Source organism: Armigeres subalbatus, chromosome 3 (genome assembly GCF_024139115.2).
Source record: "Armigeres subalbatus isolate Guangzhou_Male chromosome 3, GZ_Asu_2, whole genome shotgun sequence".
Classification (NCBI taxonomy): Eukaryota; Metazoa; Arthropoda; class Insecta; order Diptera; family Culicidae; genus Armigeres; species Armigeres subalbatus.
Genome location: NC_085141.1, coordinates 36604261 through 36623786, shown reverse-complemented (window position 1 = coordinate 36623786; position 19526 = coordinate 36604261). Strand labels below are relative to the sequence as shown.

General features: G+C 43.8%; 2 protein-coding genes across 2 annotated transcripts in view; one reads left to right on the top strand and one right to left on the bottom strand.

The window, feature by feature from the left end:
- The window catches only part of LOC134224604 (adenylate cyclase type 6), an 804830-nt gene that overhangs the window by 243308 nt on the left and 541996 nt on the right, over positions 1–19526 (top strand). The window lies entirely within an intron of this gene.
- On the bottom strand, positions 17097–19126 carry LOC134220375 (uncharacterized). The gene is made up of 3 exons (XM_062699424.1): positions 18983–19126; positions 18083–18923; positions 17097–18025 (listed from the first exon to the last, which is right to left on the bottom strand). Exons 1-3 carry the CDS (start codon positions 19063–19065, stop codon positions 17138–17140), a joined length of 1812 nt encoding a protein of 603 aa, XP_062555408.1. The 5' UTR covers positions 19066–19126; the 3' UTR covers positions 17097–17137.

Genomic DNA, 19526 nt, shown 5'->3' with positions numbered 1-19526 from the left:
GCAATAGATTTAACAGCAACCAAGCTACCCGATGCCGTCGAAACAATCAATTTTCGCAATTAACTCTTTCTTTCCATAAAATGCTGGTCCTGAGAAGAACCAATTTTCATTCCCAAATGCGTCTTTCCAATAACTAACTGCATCCAAACGCTTGTCAGCACCTTGCTGACCGCCACTTGATGATTTTTCGCTAAGCCTCCACCATTTGGAATAAATTTTCAGCATTACCACTGCTACCCACGCCTTCGTGCTGCTGGGTCCGCTCCGCTGCATCAAATTTTATCGAACCGCTCATTCCCGATCAAAATGGCTCGCGCGCCGAACAGCAGCTTTCTTGTACGTAATAAATTAAGCCCGTTAGCCCCGCCCCTTTGTGATCTGATATGGGTGTAAATATAATGTGCACTAAAAACGATTAATGAAAGGGGCGGGGCTAATGGAATTACTTCATTAGATATAAGAAAGCTGCTTATTGGCGCGCGTGAGCCAGAACAGGAGCACAGCACGCCGCAGAGTGGGTCAGCAGACACGCATCTGAGGAACGACGCACCATTCCAGTTCGAGACAGCAACACGTACGGACGTGTTTTTTGCTCGCGCATTTTTTCGAAGTGTTTTTTTTTTCTCGTTCTTTCGCTGTTTACGTTTTCGCTTGTCGCGTTGGCGTTATTTTCTCCCGGACCCGTCATGGGAGACTCGGTGGCCGATTCGGTCGCTGGAAAAGTGCCTAAGCGCACTGCTCTTGGAGGCGCGGGTAACCCCTCCAAGCAGCTTTTGCAGAGCAACGTGTTCTCGCCGTTGCCGCTTGATGACGCCGGCAATCCGCCGAAAAAGAGGAAGAAGCAGCAATCGCAGCTGCCGCAGGTGCAACCGGAGCGGAAGGAGAAGTGCCCGCCCGTGTTTGTGAAGGGCGATCCGCCGGATTTACGCCCAAAAATTCGCCAGCTGATCGCTAAGGGGCTGAAATGTACTTTTCGGCTCTGCAGCGAGGGCGTGAAAGTGATGCCGGCCAACAGGGACCATCATCAATCCGTCGTGGAGTTCCTCGAGGTCCACAAGTATGAGTACTACACTCATGACCACCCCGGCACGAAGCCGCTCAAGGCTTTGCTGCGAGGACTTCACGACATGAAGGAGGAAGAGCTCCAAGCAGAGCTTGAAAGTTGCGGACTGAAGCCAGTAGCCGTCCACAAGATCGCTCGTCACGACAAGGCGAGGAAATATCGCGACCAGCTTTACCTGATCCATCTGGAGCACGGTTCCACTACCTGGAAGGACCTGAAGCTGGTTGGCGTTATAAATTACACCGTCGTTGACTGGGAGCGATATCGGCCAGTGCACCGCGATGTCACGCAATGCACCAACTGCTTCAATTTCGGGCACGGCACCAGGAACTGCCGCATGAAGCCGCGCTGCAACAAGTGTGGCGAACCCCATCCGACTGACGAGTGCGACAAAATGGAGGTGGCCGATCCCAAGTGCGCCAACTGTGGCGACAAACATCGGGCCACCACAAAGGGCTGCCCAAAGCGAGCCGAGTTCCTGGAAATCCGGAAGAAGGCTTCCACCAGGACCATTCCGAAGAAGAACCGTGTTCCTGTAATCAACGAGGTGAACTTTCCAGCTATCCCGGCTCCCCGTCGTGTGATTCCAATACTCCCACCGCTACAGCCGCACAAGCGACTGGCAGCGGCAGCTGCATCGGTCCAAGCTCCAGCATCGTCGGCACCATCCACCAGCGAATGGCCCCCGCTTCCTCCTCCTGGGTTCCGTCGGCAGTCGGAGAACGAAGCCGTCCCACCGGAAGAATCTGCCCCGCTGTACACTCCGGAGCAACTGATGCCGATCTTCGCGCAGCTCACCACTCGACTGCGCGGCTGCAAAACCCGATTCGACCAGGTCTTCACTCTTGGCATGTTCATCATCGAAAATGGCTGCTAGGGTGGGCCTGGTCAACTGGAACGCTTGCTCGCTCAAGAGCAAAATAATTGAGCTGAAGGATTTCCTTGAGGAGAAGGAAATAGACGTGGCGTTCATCACCGAAACGCACCTAAACCCGGAGGTGAACATCAACATCCCGGACTTCCGCATCGTGCGACTCGACCGGCCGACCAGGGGAGGTGGTGTGGCCATCGCTCTTCGCTACAACATCAACTGTCGTCTGCTTCCAAGCTTCCAGCTCAGTGTCATCGAGGCCATCGGTGTCGAAATCACCACTTCGGTCAGCACAATCGCGCTCATCGCGGCGTACTGTCCAACGCAAGCCAAAGCCGGCGATGGATCATCGGCTGCCCTTCGGAGGGACATCGTCAAGCTGACGCGGAGGCAAGGCCAGTATATCATTGCCGGCGACTTGAATGCCAAACATCAAGCCTGGGGCAACAGTCGCGGCAATCGAAACGGCACCATCTGCAGCAACGACATGGAGGAAGGCCACTACACGATCCTGAGCCCGGATTCCCCCACTCGGCTGAGTCGGTCCGGTGCCCACGCAACGCTCGACCTCTACGTAACAAACCTGAGTGACCACGTCTCGCAGCCGGTTGTATACCAGGAGCTCAGTTCGGATCACTATCCGGCGGTGGTGGAACTGGGCTCCTCGGTCAATCGGCACCAGCAGTTACGGCGGAACTACCACCGAGTGAACTGGCAGCGTTTCCAGCAGTGCGTCGATAACACCGTCGACTACGAGGTGCGTCCGGAGACGCCAGAAAGTATCGACCGCCAGCTGTGCGCTATCGAGGAGGCGATCACGGCGGCCCGAGAGCAACACGTACCGACGGCTCGGCAGGTAAGCAACTCCTTAAACATCGATACACTCACCAAAGATTTGATTCGATTGCGGAATGTCACTCGCAGGCAGTTTCAGCGTACTGGACTGCCTGAGCTTAAGGCACGCTGCAATCGAATCACAAAAGTTATCAAGGCCAGAATGGTGGACCTCAAAAATAACGACTTCTCGAATAAGATCCGCACTCTCCCAGATTATGCTAAGCCGTTCTGGAAAATGACCAAAATTCTAAAACCCAAGCCTCGGCCCATTCCACCTTTGATCCCACTAGACAATAATGGCTCTAAGGATCGCTTGATAACTCCTGCAGAGAAGGTCGCTGAAATAGGTCGTCACTTCGTCAGCTCACACAATCTTGGGCAGAACATCGTCAGTCCACACGAAGCAGCCGTCAACGAGCATGCTAACAACATCCATTTGATTCCCAACGACTTCTCGGAGGAGTTGGAGATCTCAGCTGACGAATTGACGGCCTATATCAAATCGTCGAAAAACATGAAGGCCCCAGGCTTCGACAGCATCCTGAATCTCGAGCTCAAACACATGAGTGCTCCGTTCTTTAAGCACCTCTCGCTGATCTTTAATCAGTGTCTCCGGCTTAGCTACTTCCCATCGTCCTGGAAGTCAGCGAAAGTCATCCCCATCCGGAAGCCTGGGAAGGATCCTTCCTCCCCCAAAAGTTATCGACCCATCAGCCTTCTCTCAGGGTTATCCAAGCTATTCGAAAAAGCTATTCATCATCGGTTACTTGGGTCTGCCGAAAATCTCAACATCTTGCTCGAGGAACAGTTTGGTTTCCGACGCGGTCGCTCAACTGTACACCAACTGACCCGAGTTACCAACGTCCTCAGACGGAACAAGTTTGTCTCGAAAACATCCGCCATGGCCTTACTCGATGTCGAGAAGGCATTTGACAATGTATGGCATGATGGCCTGGTGTACAAACTACAACGCTACAATCTTCCCAGCTACCTGGTGAAAATCATCAACAATTACCTGTCGGCAAGGACATTCCGGGTCTCAATCAGCGGAGCGAGTTCCAATGCGCACAACATCGTCGCAGGCGTTCCCCAGGGCAGTATCCTCGGGCCCCTGCTTTTCAATCTGTTCACCTCCGACATGCCAGAACCTCCAGAAGGCGGCATTCTGTCTCTGTTCGCAGATGACACATCCATCGTCTACAACGGTAGAGTGATCAGAGCGCTAGTGGCAAAACTCCAACGAGGCCTGGATGCCCTGACAGAGTACCTCACCAGCTGGAAGATCTGTATCAACGCGGCGAAGACCCAGGTCATCATTTTCCCCCACTCCTAATCCCCTAAACTTGTTCCGCCTGGGGACTGTAAAATCATCCTCAATGGCACGACCGTGGAATGGGCCAATGAGGCCGGCTACCTTGGCTTGACCCTCGACAACAAGCTTATTTTCAGGCAACAGGTTGACAAAACGGTGACAAAGTGTAACGTCTTGTTGAAACTACTGTACCCTTTGATCAACCGCCGGTCGTCATTGTCCCTGAAAAATAAGCTTGCTGTCTACAAGCAAATCATCCTCCCTGTGATCGAATATGGCATGCCGGTCTGGGAGAGCTGCGCTAAAACCCACCACCTCAAACTTCAACGGGTCCAAAACAAATTCCTGAGGATGATCCTCAACCCCCCTCCCAGGACAAGAACATCCGAGGTCCACCGTCTGGCCGGAATAAAAACCTTACATGAACGCTTTGGTGAGTGTAAAGAAAAGTTTAGGGTCCGTTGCTTGCATTCGGATCAGGCTCCAATTAGGGCGCTAGTTCCAATCTAGGTTATCAAATTTCTTATTGTAAATATTAGTGTACATAGTAGTTAGGTTATCAAATTTAAAAAAAACACACCAGCGCCTCCTAAAGGCCGTCATGATATATCATATTAACACTTAAATAACAATGTAAACATAAAAATTTAAAATTGAAGTTGGAGGGCCAAGCCGGCCGAGCACTGTACATGTAAAAAATAATTGTAGAACAGAAAATGAAACAATAAAGAAGAATTTTACTACTACTACGCGCGTGAGCCATTTTGATGAGGATTCCGCAGACAATGTCGGAGAATGTTATTTGCCACTGCCTTGCAAGCGGGAAAAAATAAATAAGAGATTTAAAAAAAAAATAGATTTTACGTAAAACAAATCAAAACAAGGCACGTTACATTTTTTAGTGAAGAGTGCTAGTTGGAAAACGCATCACAAGTGAAAAAAAAATGTTTTGCACTTTTTTTTCCAGGCAATTTTGTCAAAAATCAAAAACCAAGTATACAAGAAAGGCAAAGTATGTTTCACGCTAATCACACCATAATCTAACACATGAGATTCAAAATAATTATTACCAATGGGAAAAAGTATATCTTTGTCGTCATTTATCAACGAATTATAACTGGAAATCCATCTTCCACTCGAAACTTACGATCTGTTCGTAAAAAACCGTTCTCAAATTGACATTTCAATTTTTATGGCTCAAATTCATCTGGGGGATTAGTAGGTAGTAAATATAGTCACTACATGGGAAATAATAAATAGAGCTCTTGTTAATAAACACAAAAACATATAATTTGTTGGTGGCATTATAGTTGACACTGCCTTATAAATGGTTAAACCGCTCTTTGCGGAATCCCGATCAAAATGGGTCGCGCGCCGGAAAGCAGCTTTCTTGTACTCAATAAATTATGCCCGTAAATTTGAATGGATGCAATCACTAACAGAAACCAAGCTTCCACGCCAAACGCCGATGCCACCGAAACAGTCCATTTTCACAATTAAACCTTTCTGTTCACAAAATGCTAGTCTTGAGAAGAGCCAATTTTCTTTCCCGCTTTCCCGCGCTTTCCCAATAATGTAATAAAAGCATAGCCACTGGCGGCACGGGATCGCAACAGTGCTATTTTTATAGTCAACCCTTTCTTCATATACAATTCTGGTTCGTTGAGGCGCAGGCCCAATAAGCCGCCTTTAAAAACAACTATTACGAACGACATAGAAGATAATACGACTCGATACAATCGGCAACGACCTAGGCGACGAATAAAGGATCACGATTGGAAGCTTGGAACATGGAACTGCAAGTCGCTAGGCTTCGCAGGTTGCGACAGGAAAATCTACGATGAATTACATCCCCGCAACTTCGATATCGTAGCGCTGCAGGAAATCTGCTGGACAGGACAGAAAGTGTGGAAAAGCGGGCATCGAGCGGCTACCTTCTACCAAAGTTGTGGCACCACCAACGAGCTGGGAACCGGCTTCATAGTTCTGGGAAAGATGCGCCAACGCGTGATTGGGTGACAGCCAATCAACGCAAGGGTGTGCAAGCTGAGGATAAAAGGCCGTTTCTTCAACTATAGCATCATCAACGTGCACTGCCCACACGAAGGGAGATCTGACGACGAGAAAGAAGCATTCTATGCGCAGCAGGAGCAGACATACGATGGATGCCCACTGCGGGACGTCAAAATCGTCATCGGTGACATGAACGCACAGGTAGGAAGGGAGGAAATGTATAGGCAGTTCAGCGGACCGGATAGTCTGCACACCGTATCGAATGACAACGGCCAACGATGCATAAACTTCGCAGCCTCCCGCGGAATGGTAGTTCGAAGCACCTTCTTTCCCCGAAAAAATATCCACAAGGCCACATGGAGATCACCTAACCAAGAAACGGAAAACCAAATCGATCACGTTCTAATCGACGGTAAATTCTTCTCCGACATCACGAATGTCCGCACTTTCCGCAGTGCGAATATTGAATCCGACCACTACCTCGTTGCAGTATGCTTGCGCTCAAAACTCTCGACGGTGTACAACACGCGTCGAAGTCGGACGCCGCGGCTTAACATTGGGCGGCTACAAGACGGTAGACTAGCCCAAGAATACGCGCAGCAGCTGGAAGTGGCACTTCCAACGGAAGAGCAGCTAGGCGCAGCGTCTCTTGAAGATGGCTAGAGAGATATTGGATCCGCCATTGGTAGCACCGCAACCGCTGCACTTGGCACGGTGCCCCCGGATCAGAGAAACGACTGGTATGACGGCGAATGTGAGCAGTTAGTGGAAGAGAAGAATGCAGCATGGGCGAGATTGCTGCAACACCGCACGAGGGCGAACGAGGCACGATATAAACAGGCGCGGAACCGACAAAACTCGATTTTCCGGAGGAAAAAGCGCCAGCAGGAAGATCGAGACCGTGAAGAAACGGAGCAACTGTACCGCGCTAATAACACACGAAAGTTCTATGAGAAGTTAAACCGTTCACGTAAGGGCCACGTGCCACAGCCTGATATGTGTAAGGACATAAACGGGAACCTTCTTACGAACGAGCGTGAGGTGATCCAAAGGTGGCGGCAGCACTACGAAGAACACCTAAATGGCGATGTGGCAGACGAAGATGGCGGTATGGTGATGGACCTGGGAGAACGCGCGCAGGACATAATTCTACCGGCTCCGGATCACCAGGAAATCCAGGAGGAGATTGGCCGGCTGAAGAACAACAAAGCCCCTGGGGTTGACCAACTACCAGGAGAGCTATTTAAACACGGTGGTGAGGCACTGGCTAGAGCGCTGCACTGGGTCATTACCAAGATTTGGGAGGAGGAAGTTTTGCCGCAGGAGTGGATGGAAGGTGTCGTGTGTCCCATCTACAAAAAGGGCGATAAGCTGGATTGTAGCAACTACCGCGCAATCACATTGCTGAATGCCGCCTGCAGGGTACTCCCAAATTTTATGCCGCCGACTAACACCAATTGCAAGAGAGTTCGTAGGGCAGTACCAGGCGGGATTTATGGGTCAACGCTCTACCACAGACCAGGTGTTCGCCATACGTCAGGTATTACAGAAATGCCGCGAATACAACGTGCCCACACATCATCTATTTATCGACTTCAAAGCCGCATATGATACAATCGATCGGGACCAGCTATGGCAGCTAATGCACGAAAACTGATTTCCGGATAAACTGATACGGTTGATCAAGGCGACGATGGATCGGGTGATGTGCGTAGTTCTAGTTTCAGGGGCATTCTCGAGTCCCTTCGAAACGCGTAGAGGGTTACGGCAAGGTGATGGTCTTTCGTGTCTGCTATTCAACAGCCTTGGAGGGAGTAATACGAAGGGCAGGGATTGACACGAGTGGTACGATTTTCACGAAGTCCGTCCAGTTATTTGGTTTCACCGACGACATTGATATCATGGCACGTAACTTTGAGAGGATGGAGGAAGCCTACATCAGACTGAAAAGCGAAGCTAAACGGATTGGACTAGTCATCAACACGTCGAAGACGAAGTACATGATAGGAAGAGGCTCAAGAGAGGTCAATGTAAGCCACCCACCACGAGTTTGTATCGGTGGTGAGGAAATCGAGGTGGTTGAAGAATTCATGTACTTGGGCTCATTGCTGACCGCCGATAACGATACCAGCAGAGAAATTCGTAGGCGCATAGTGGCTGGAAATCGTACGTACTTTGGACTCCGCAAGACGCTCCGATCGAATAGAGTTCGCCGCCGTACCAAACTGACTATCAAAACTGACTGACAAAACGCTTATAAGACCGGTAGTTCTCTACGGACACGAGACCTGTGCAATGCTCGTGGAGGACCAACGCGCACTGGGAGTTTTTGAAAGGAAAGTGTTGCGTACCATCTATGGTGGGGTGCAGATGGCGGACGGTACGTGGAGGAGGCGAATTAACCACGAGTTCTATCAGCTGTTGGGAGAACCATCCATCGTTCACACCGCGAAAATCGGAAGACTGCGGTGGGCCGGGCACGTAGCCTGAATGTCGGACAGTAATCCGGTGAAAATGGTTCTCAACAACGATCCGACGGGAACAAGAAGGCGAGGTGCACAGCGGGCAATGTGGATCGATCAGGTGGAGGACGATTTGCGGACCCTCCGCAGACTGCGTGGTTAGCGAAGTGCAGCCATGGACCGAGCTGAATGGAGAAGTCTTTTACAGGGGTTAGGGGTTTTCCGAAGGTATGTTCAAAATGCATTTTTTCCACTGCTTGTCATTCTATGTGATGTTTACTTTCATCCTGTTTTAAGCTTTCTCCAAGAACTAGAACTAATATGCCGGCCAATGGTGGCTGTAGATCGAGAATCAATCAAAACTACGCCGCAGAGATATGGCCATTTCCGTAAAAACGGTTCCGGGAACATGATAAAATGATAACAGATCGGAACAATGCAAATATGAGTATCTAACTTCATGGCTTTGCTAGACAATGTTTACAGAAACATTTTCAGAATGATAGTGTCCACTGCCACCCTTCTAGAGGGTTCCAAGGGCCTTTCAGGAGGGGGCGGTTTTGGCACCGTCTGGAACTATGCATATATGGGTGTCAAAATTTATGTTTTCCCAAGACGATGAATATAGGATCTTCATTAAAGATACATTATGGTTACTGTAAGACTCTCTGGCCAATTTGTAACAGGTTCCGGGTGTTCTGCGAAAGTGACATTTGTTCAGGGTGTATGGCCAATCCCGTACCGATTTCATGAAAATGGTCATATCTTTGCGTATACCAAACGAATTTTTGATCTGCAGCCAGCATTGGTCAGCTTATTAGTTCTAGTTTCCAGGGAGAGTATAAAACATGATGGCAGTAAACGTCAGATAAAACGACAAGCAGAAGAAAAAATGCATTTTTAACATATCCTCGGAAAACCCGGAATCAATCTGAGTTTTTGCATGGGGCCAGTATACTAGAAGAGTTTCCGCGTCCGGAGGTCCCGGTTTCATCGTAATCATTCTACGCAAAGTAATGCTGATTTGAACTTCGACAAAATGTTGCCTATCTTAACCTTTTTGTCTAACCCCTGTATGTGCAGCACAGGCCACTCCGGCCTTATTCTGATAATAAATAAATAGCTAGTGATGTATGTACGTGATTGGTTTGTATACCTATTTCTAAACTTTTTATCAAATTTCGATAATAAATAGTTAAAAATCAGTATCAGCAAAGAAGCGTTGACTCATCCTTGATCGAATGGTCCAAAAAAGTTGAAAATCCATCGAGAAACGGCTGAGATATTAAAGTTTAAAGTCTATCATATTTTCGTGGCGGTCCCTGATCTTCGTAATCGTAAAGTATACCCCAATATAGAAAAGACAGACGTAGTCCTACGTCAGAATGTGTCAACCTAGGATATAAAAATGGGGCCATAGTATCTAAAATAATACGTGAAATTGGATCTCTTCCTATTGGTTTTGATAGTTTAGGGATCCTACTACATTGAGTAGAAGTCACTTACAAAACGAATAAAATCGGACTGCACTTAGCACTATTTATATTTTAATAAAAAAAAGTCAAATCCAGGTGAGACGCCATACCTCAGGGGGAGATGCCGCACGTGGGAAATGCTGCAGAAAGGAGATTATAATTTGTTTTTTGGAGTTGAACGTACTTTTTCAGAAAAGCATAATCATTTATTTTTGTATTTCAACCCAAAAACAAAAACATTTCTTCGCGTGAACAATTTCTTATTTCTACTGTACGTATTACAATATATAGACGAGGACATTAGTCATTTAATAGTCTTTTACTTTGTTGATTTTTTCCCACAATCAATAACATTAATAATCAAAAATCGCATATATTGCGTTCTCCTATATCCACGTCGTTCTTTCAACTTGATTAACATTTTAACATGGCCTAATATTCTTCATCACAATGCTTTTCCTGCGTGAGGTAGAGCTCTTGCAATTATTAACATATACTTTGATTAAAATCAACCGAAAAAGATGAAATGAGGCACAAATTGATTTGTTTCTCATTATTGTGATGTTTTCAGTAGTGAGCTAGGGTGCCAATGAAAATCGACTTTTCGAATTTCAAAAACGGGTAGTGCTCAAAAGTTTCATCTCCTCGAAAAAAGTCCCTATGCAAAATTTCAGCTCAATCGGACTTCGTTAAGTGTTTGACCAAAGCGGTCAAAGTTTGACTGTTTTGAAACACGAAAATTTCTCAAGCCCCGTACAGGAAGAATTCGAAATCGATTTTTTGTATGCCAGATGTCTTAGAAATGCATGAAACGTAGATCTGGTGTCGACTCGACGTTTATGCATTTGTAAGACATTTGGTATCAATAAGAAAAATCCTCCCAAAAATAATCTAAGTCTCAAAAAGTCTATTTTTCCCAATTTTTTTTAGATTACACCAGATCTCGACGTTTCATGCATTTCTAAGACATTTGGCATAAAAAAAATCGATTTCGAATTTTTCCTTGGGAAATTTTCGTGTTTCAAAATAGTCAAACTTTGACCGCTTTGGTCAAACACTTAACGAAGTCCGATTGAGCTGAAATTTTGCATAGGGACTTTTTGGAATTCGATTCAAATTTTTCCCATATATTCCATTGGCACCCATTGTATAATGTAATATAAGTCTTTAGCTATTAAATATAAACTAATTTTATGCCAACAAACTCGAACGCAGACATACGCTTATTGCCAAATATTAACTTTAAAACCAACAGCATGACCTAACTAACAACTAACTGCTCTTCGGGAAACGCCCTGTACCGGTATGGTTGTGACTGAAAATCGATACAATTTTGAAGCTTTTGAATAATCTGGATCTGCAGGATCAAGAAAATGTGAGAAAATTTCAGATTTCTATAATATACGGAATCTAAGGAATTGAATCAGTTCCAGAATCTGGAATAAATAAGATATCAGAGAATTCCCCAAATCTGTAGCATTCTTAAATCTGCAAAGATCTAAAAATTTACTAAACTAGAAAAAAAAATCTGAAACATCACCATTTCCGTTTCACTGTTCTTAAAGAATGGTTGTTCAAACTAAATACTTTTTTTGTGGTTCAAAATGCAGTTTATTTTGTCAAGTGTTGATACACAGTTCATGGTTTTACGAAGTATATCCTGTCGTTACACTGGTTAACAAAATTTCCACTCGCATAGGTTTTCCTTTACCAGCCAGTACAGGTTTAGAAAGCTCTTCGAAGGACAATCGTCTCCACCCATTCGTTGTTCTTGTTAGCGTTCGTTGCAAAACTGTCGATGCCTGGACGACACGAGCGCAGGAACAAAATTTATGATGGAGCGTTTCGTTTCGATCTTATGGAAGGGGGTCGCGACCCCTCAACTTTGGGAAGCTATGCACTAGAGGATGAAGGTAGATGACGAAAAGGTGCATGGACAACGGGTCCCCTTGCCGCACCGAACGAGAGAGACGCCCGTTTGACGAGTAGCCGGTATGTGGAGTGACTGGCGATGCGCGTAAGAAGAGCGATGAGTTTCCGCTTAACTTTTCAAAAGGACCTAAGTAACATTTTTTTCATAAATTAATTTTAATAGCGCAATCAACAGTACAACATGAAAGCTTTTGAATGCAGTACTGAAATTAATTCATAAAATAAATGTTACTTAGGTCCTTTTGAAAAGTTAAGCGAGGTTCTTCGTTGAATCCGAGCGACCACATGGTGTCGAAAAGGAATGAATGGTGCACCCGATTGAAGGCGTTCTCAAGATCCAAGCTAATGAGCTTAAGGCTCTATAAACCGTCATCAATTTGATAATGACGATGATTTTTCCGTATTTGCACTAATACTAATGCAATTTTAGATTAAAATTAATATAGTACTGCTAAATACCGACTGACCCCCAGTGCATATTCATGGCATTTTACTATACGTTTTTCACTCACCTGACTAAGTAATTACTAAGGAATAGCTCAAAAAGCACTTTAAACTGCTTTTTCTTAGATCATGGTTCGTATGGTAGTCGAACACACACTAACTCCAAACTTTTAGATCAAACATATACACTGGGGTATCTTTTTACGCGGGTCGCTTTTTACGCGAATTTTGGGATTTACGCGGTTTTAATTTTTTACGCGATTTTCCGAAAAAGTCTTGAAATCACGTGAAAATTGTTAAAAGTTGATTTTTTATCGATTTTTGGAAAAGTCGTTTTTTACGCGGATTTCGGATTTTACGCGGTTTTCAAACAAATATTCTAAGTCCTTTTCGATGTTGGGTCATTAGAGCGAAGGCCGTCAGTCCCGGAGATCATTTGACCACAGCCGTTAGGCCGAATGAGAAGTGAGAAGGGAGAAGGGAGAAATGAGAAGAAAGGTGTAATATGTGAGATGTGAGACGTGAGTAGCAAGAAGGGAGAAGTGAGAAGGGAGAAGTAAGAAGTAAAAAGCGAGAAGTGTGAAGTGAGAAGCGAGAAGTGAGGAAGTGAGAAGTGAGAAGTAATAAGTGAGAAGCGATAAGTGAATAGTGAGAAGTGAGATGTGAGAGGTTACAAGTGAGAATTGAGAAGTGATATGTGAGAAATGAGAAGTGAGAAATAATTTGTGAGATGTGAGAAGTGATAAGTAGGAAATGAGAAATAATTTGTGAGAAGTGAGAAGCAAGAAGGGAGAAGTGAGGAGAGTGAAGTGAGAGAGCGAGAAGTGAGAAATAAGAAGGAAGAAATGAGAAGTGACAAGTGAGAGCAGAGAAGTGAATAGTGAGAAGTGAGTAATGAGATAAACATGTGGGATGTGAAAAGGGAAAACTGCGAAGCGAGAAGCGGTAAGTAAAAAGAGGAATGTGAGAAGTGACAAATGAGAGATTAGATACGATAATTGGGATTTAAGATAGAAAAAGTGAGAAGCGGGAAGAGAGAATTAGGAAGTACGTAGTGAAACATGAGAAGTGTGAAGTAAGTAGTGTAAAGTAAGAAGTGAGGAGTAAGAAGTAAATACAGGCCGGGAGGCTCGATTAACCGGAGGCTCGATTATCCGGGGCTCGATTTACCGGAGAAAATGGCTCGATTATCCGGAGTAATAGTTTTACCCATCTTACAAAAATAGAAATAATATCTTTGTGTATCAGTAACGTATCCAATATGTGCAAGACACCTAGTAATGATAGTGACTTTCTCGCTTTCTTAAGGGACTGTTCACAAATTACGTAACGCTTTAATTAATTTCAATTCAAAGCACCGATTTTTTTTTTACATTTGTATGTACATTCTGAGTACAGCATTGACATTGTGATTCATGCCACCAAATGGTCCATCGGAATATCCGGAATGGATTCATTCACAAATTCACAACGTTACGCTATATTTGATGATTCTGGACTTCCATCCTCCCCTCGTAACGCTTTTTATATGGAAGGTTTAATTGGTTTGTATTAATCGTAACGCACGATCTGACCCCTTCCCTCTCCTTCCAGCGTTACGTAATTTGTGAACAGCCTCAATATTTATATAAATAATAATTATTTCACCAACGGTGGTTCATGTATGGATTAAAACACCAGTTCTATATTCATAGTAACAACAATCCTTGTGTTTAATGAACATCCGTAAATTACGTAACGCTTAAAGGGGGGAGGGGGATTTCCTGAAGTGTGACACAATTTTTTCAGATACTTCATACAAAAAGTGTCACATAGGCGGGAGGGGGCCGGGAAAATGGCCATTTTTGCGTTACGTAATTAATCGATCTTCCCTAATGATGAAATTAATATTTTCATTTTCAAAAAAATTACACGGTGGCCATGGTGATCCATCCCGGTGAAAATGGTTCCTGTTAGGGATCCGCAGTTGACAAGAAGGCGAGATGCGCAGAGAGTAAGGTGGATCGATTGGAGGTCCCTTCGTGGAATGTAAATGAATTTTATGTTTTGCAGAGGCCTAAGTTTGAATAAATCAAATGAAATAAATTCCGATGTTAGAATGTCAAATGGTGCTATGCGATGAAATTAATTATTTTTTGTTTTATTTCATGGATGTTCCGGATTTTTCGGAAGGCCACGACATCTATAAGCCACAACATCAAAATTTAGAAGTTTTCATTTTTTGGGATCCTCAAGAATTCCCGGAGGACACCACGCTGGTTAGAGGTGTGCGCCGTTGCCAGGGACAGTTTATGACAATCCCGTTGAAAGACGATTTCTCGTGGAAAAAAGCTTGAAAATTCCATACAATTTTTCGTTGAAAAATCGAAAAAGCTTTTCGTAAAACTAAAAATTTTTATTGGAAATTCTGAAGATTTTCCTTCGATATCTCGAAAATACTACTGTTGAATTCTTAGTAAATTTCCTTAAAAATTGGGAAGAACTTTTAGTCGCACAGACTGAATACATAACACTTAGCATTGGACATACGCTTAGACTTAGATTAAATACGCTTAGACGACTGACGCCATTAACCACACGGCCACGAACAGGTGCAAATTCCAGAAATTTCATGAGTGAATTATAAAAAATTTCCTTCGAGTATCTCAAAGAATTACATGCGGAAATTTCCAAGGATTTCCTGTTAAAATCCACAGAATTTCACGTTGAAATCAAATGTTTTAACGGTGAAGGGCCGTTTGTTGTTTGGCCGAATATGTCATTAATCTGAAACTCGACTGGCATTTGGCCGTAATAGACATATAGCCGATAATGTCGTTCGGGCGAACAGGGCATTTAGCCGAAAAGGCCGAGATGGTTACCTTGGTCGGACGAGGTGACATAAGGTCGAAAACGGTTTGGCCAAAATTTCGTTTGGCTGAAGGCGACGTACGGATGAAGATCATACGGCCGCAAAAGACGATTACTTCGACAGCTCATTTGTTCGAAAATGGCGTTTGGTCGAACGGGTCGACGATTTTCGATATATATTCCGATCAGCTGAATAACATTTTCGGCCAAATTGCCCTTCCTGCTAAACTACCGTTTCGGTCAAATGAAATTTTCGACGACAAGGCCTATTCGACCAAACGACCTGTTAGAGCATATAGTTTTTTCAGTTAAATGACTAGTTTGGTCGTACCGTCAATCCGTTTTCCACATAATAACCGTATCAAACAAATGGAATTCGGCTAGATAGCTTTCGGCTTAACGTATTATTTGGCCAAGTGGTATTCGGTCAAATGACTTTCCTCCGAATGATTTTCAACCAAACGACCCTTCGTCTTTTGAAAATTTTCTCGTAGAATTTCCGAAGAATTACTAATAGACTACTACTTCTCCCGTTTATGTCTTAAAAATATCCTGGAAAAAAAACTTTACGTTACGAACGTAATAAATAAATCGCCAAGCCTTCGCCGACCAAAGTTATGACAAACGCCGCCGCCGACGATTTTCGGATCGGCGCTGACCTCTAACAGTAGTCAGAGCCCATGAACGGACCAACGGGATATTTTATTAGATTTTATATAACTAGAATAAAGATTGTTTGAGCAAAAGTTAAATTTTCAGCGACAACAAAAAATGGCTCGATTATCCGGAGTGAATTTTTTTTCAACACTCCGGATAATCGAGTCCGGCCTGTAGTGAGAGATAAGAACTGAGAGTAAGAAACGAGTGGTGTGACCCGAGAAGCAAGAAATGAGAAGCGAGAAGGAAGAAGTAAAAAGTAGATGAGAAGTGAGATGTGCGAAGTGAGAAGTAAGAAATAGGAAGGGAGAAATAATAAGTAAAAAACCAGATTAATCCACCTAGCGTTGGTGGTGCCTTTCTCGCATTTAGTTAAGACACCAACCTTAAATGGGGTTTATATGGTCCGATGTACCATTTTCTTCATAACTTTTAAACGCAATGACCGATCGTCATAAAATTCAATAGTGATCAACAAGGCTTTGTCCCCTGTCGAATAAAACTTGTTGCGCGAAAATCGGTTAAGGATTACTATTCGAAAAGTTGTCTAATGTTTTTTATATATTTTGTGCACACACATACACACACACACATACACACACACACATACACACATACATACACACGGACAGACAGACATGTGCTCAGTTTGTCGAGCTGAGTCGATTGGTATATAACACTATGGGTCTCAGAGGCTTCTATAAAAAGTTCGTTTTCGGAGTGAAATGATAGCCTTTCGGTACAACTTTGTTGTACGAGAAAGGCAAAAACGGTAGCGAGAAGTGAAATGTGTGAAGTAAGGAATGATATGCGACTCTTGAGATCATTTCGACAACATGTTCGGTGTTATGAAAATGCTTATTTTAATGACTCAGCTTTATATTTTTTAACTGTTTAGGTTGAAATTTCATCAGAAAAATTCTACTGTGGCATCGAATCGAAAACTTTGTCTGCTGTTTAAAAGAATAAATTGGAAATTAATTCTGATGTTAGTTTTCGATAGCAAAATAAATAGGTTGTTTGACGCCATACATACAATTATGAAGTCCACATTTATTATTTGAAAATGATATGCTCTTTGATTATTTTCTGCGTGGTCATGAAGTCATAGAAACATCTGATTGATGGATGATGATATTCACAATCAGTCTGGAAATATTTCAGTTGCATTGTAGTTTATTTTACAAACAAAATTCAGAGTGGACATTTTTATCCTGCGGGTTAATTAAACCTATGAATATTCCTGCGCTTGCGCATCTGTACGGTTTTCCAACCCGGCTCTTCAATTTCATCAGGAGCCAAAATTCCATTCGCTTCGTAGATTCTGTAGTCTCTAATTCGATCCAAGTCACATAATCCGCGGCTCCATTCGTCGTACAGGTCGTGGAACAATACACCATCGAACGGGAGATCATCCCGAACGGTTTCACCGTGATGTACACCCAGGAGGCGAAATGCTTTCGAAGTCTGAGCATACACTTTTTGAAAAAGGAAAACCACCCGATAAGGGCGACCCTTGATCGTCGTTGGATACTCAACAGCATTCGGATCGTACCTTTTGTATATCACATCGTAGGCTACCTGAAGGAATAGATCGGCTTCGAATAACTCGAGAACTTTCTGCTCCATCAGATAGTACAAAGTGTAAACGGTTAGACGCAATTCTTTCGGGATTCTCTGTAGACGGCCAGGATGAAGTGAATCGGAGGCGATCCACGCCAGCAATTGGTATTTGATATCCAGCACATTTTCGCTTACGGTAGAATCGGTGGAAAACAATTCAAGCACAGTGGGTGGTTCTACATCAGGCGGATACTGAATGTCTAGCCAATGTATTTGATGCGAGCTCGTGTGGCTTAATTTTATTATGATTGGGCATTGAGTTGGACGTGCAGGTTTTTTATGAAACAGAATGATTCCGGCCATTCGGAGTATAAGTGAAGTCAGTAGTTGCTCGTTATCAAAGCCCGGCTGACGCATATCTATTACTCCGACGGCTATATCTAATGGAATCCTCCTCCAGATAAAATAGTGGAATGGGGAGTCCAATGTAGAAAGTACTTGCGATACAGGATCGTCCTGCGAACTGTTTGTATTAATGCTGATGGTCTGAAAAAAAATCGATTTTATACTGAAGAGTCAGCCAAATTAGAAAAAAATACTTACCGTTCTGTATGAATCCAAACTCATCTCAAATTGTTCCATAAGGTCTTTGTCGATCAGATTGTTGTACAAAATTTGGCTCAAATTATTCAAGTTAGCAGTTTTTTGAACAAATGCAAGTGGCAGTTCTCGTACAATTCGAGCTGTGTCGGGAACTTTATTATGATGAGTAATTCGAAGTTCAGAATGCAATTGCAAATAAAATTCTCGAGGCATTCGATTGGCCCCACAAAGAGTGGCAAACAGTGGCATCTGTTGAAATGTTAGACCCAAATAGCTCAACAGTGCCGGGCGATTATATTCCCTGGTTTTCATTGACGATAGTTCCAACACTTGAGACGACCAATAGCGCCAGGAACCCTCGTAAATTAGGAAGTCCGAATTGTTGGAAATAATAGCCATCGCATTGTATTTGTTTGCATAGGTTGCTATCTCCCGGTGACAGTCTCGAGCCGGAGCCATTTTGTATAGACCGTGCTTTCTAGCAATTTTTGCTAGTGGGATTCGAAAGCTCAAGATATTCCAATGAAGGCGTAAGAAATCGTCAACTCCTATCTCCTCATCAACGGCGTCGAAGAGCATTAAATTTTTCATGTACCAAGTATCTTGACGATTGCACCAATCTTCATCTTTCTGCTCCTGCACCGCACCTTTATCGAAGAAAACCAATTCGACACCAAACGATTTAAATTTTTTGAAGAACTGATCAATCACTGAATAAGCCAAGTTAATTCTCCCACCAAATGGAAGCCCTTTTTCATCATATTTACTTAGAGTTCCATACAGTGACACCAGATCAATGACGATTATAGGCCTTGATGCAACCGCCAGGTCCGCGCATTTCCTAATTAGATTTGAGGGATTAGAGAAAGCACACTCACTTCTAATGCCATCCTTGCTTACCGAATTTCACTTTCCATTTCGATTAGGAAGAATCCGCCTGGTACATTGTTTCGAATGAACGAATCCAGATATGAAACTCCCATTGCAAGACAACGTGCGATCCGATCAGCAGGCACTCGACAAATAAATGTCGCACCAGGATGAATCGGATGAAATGTAGCATCGATCCACGATACACATCAGTTTGAACTAGGTTTTGCTGAGTAAGCACTTTTCCAAATAGTGTGGAACGAATAGAAGAATGGTAAGTATGGTTATCGAACATAATCTCGTTATGCTTGGAACAAATAAATACTGCTGGGAGGTTTGTTTATTTTTGGGAATTGCTGCAATACTTTCGGCCGTCTAAGTGTTTAATCATTTTATGCTTTCATGTTACAGCCCATAAGTGGACATTTCAACCAATGTTTAATTTTGAAAAATTGAAAAAGTCTGGACGTGGTAGATTTCTATTAAAGACTGTTTATTGTTTTAGTTGATTTTGTTTCATTGGCGTATCTTTGCTTTTTTTGTGATATACATTGAGACTACGATCACGACCACG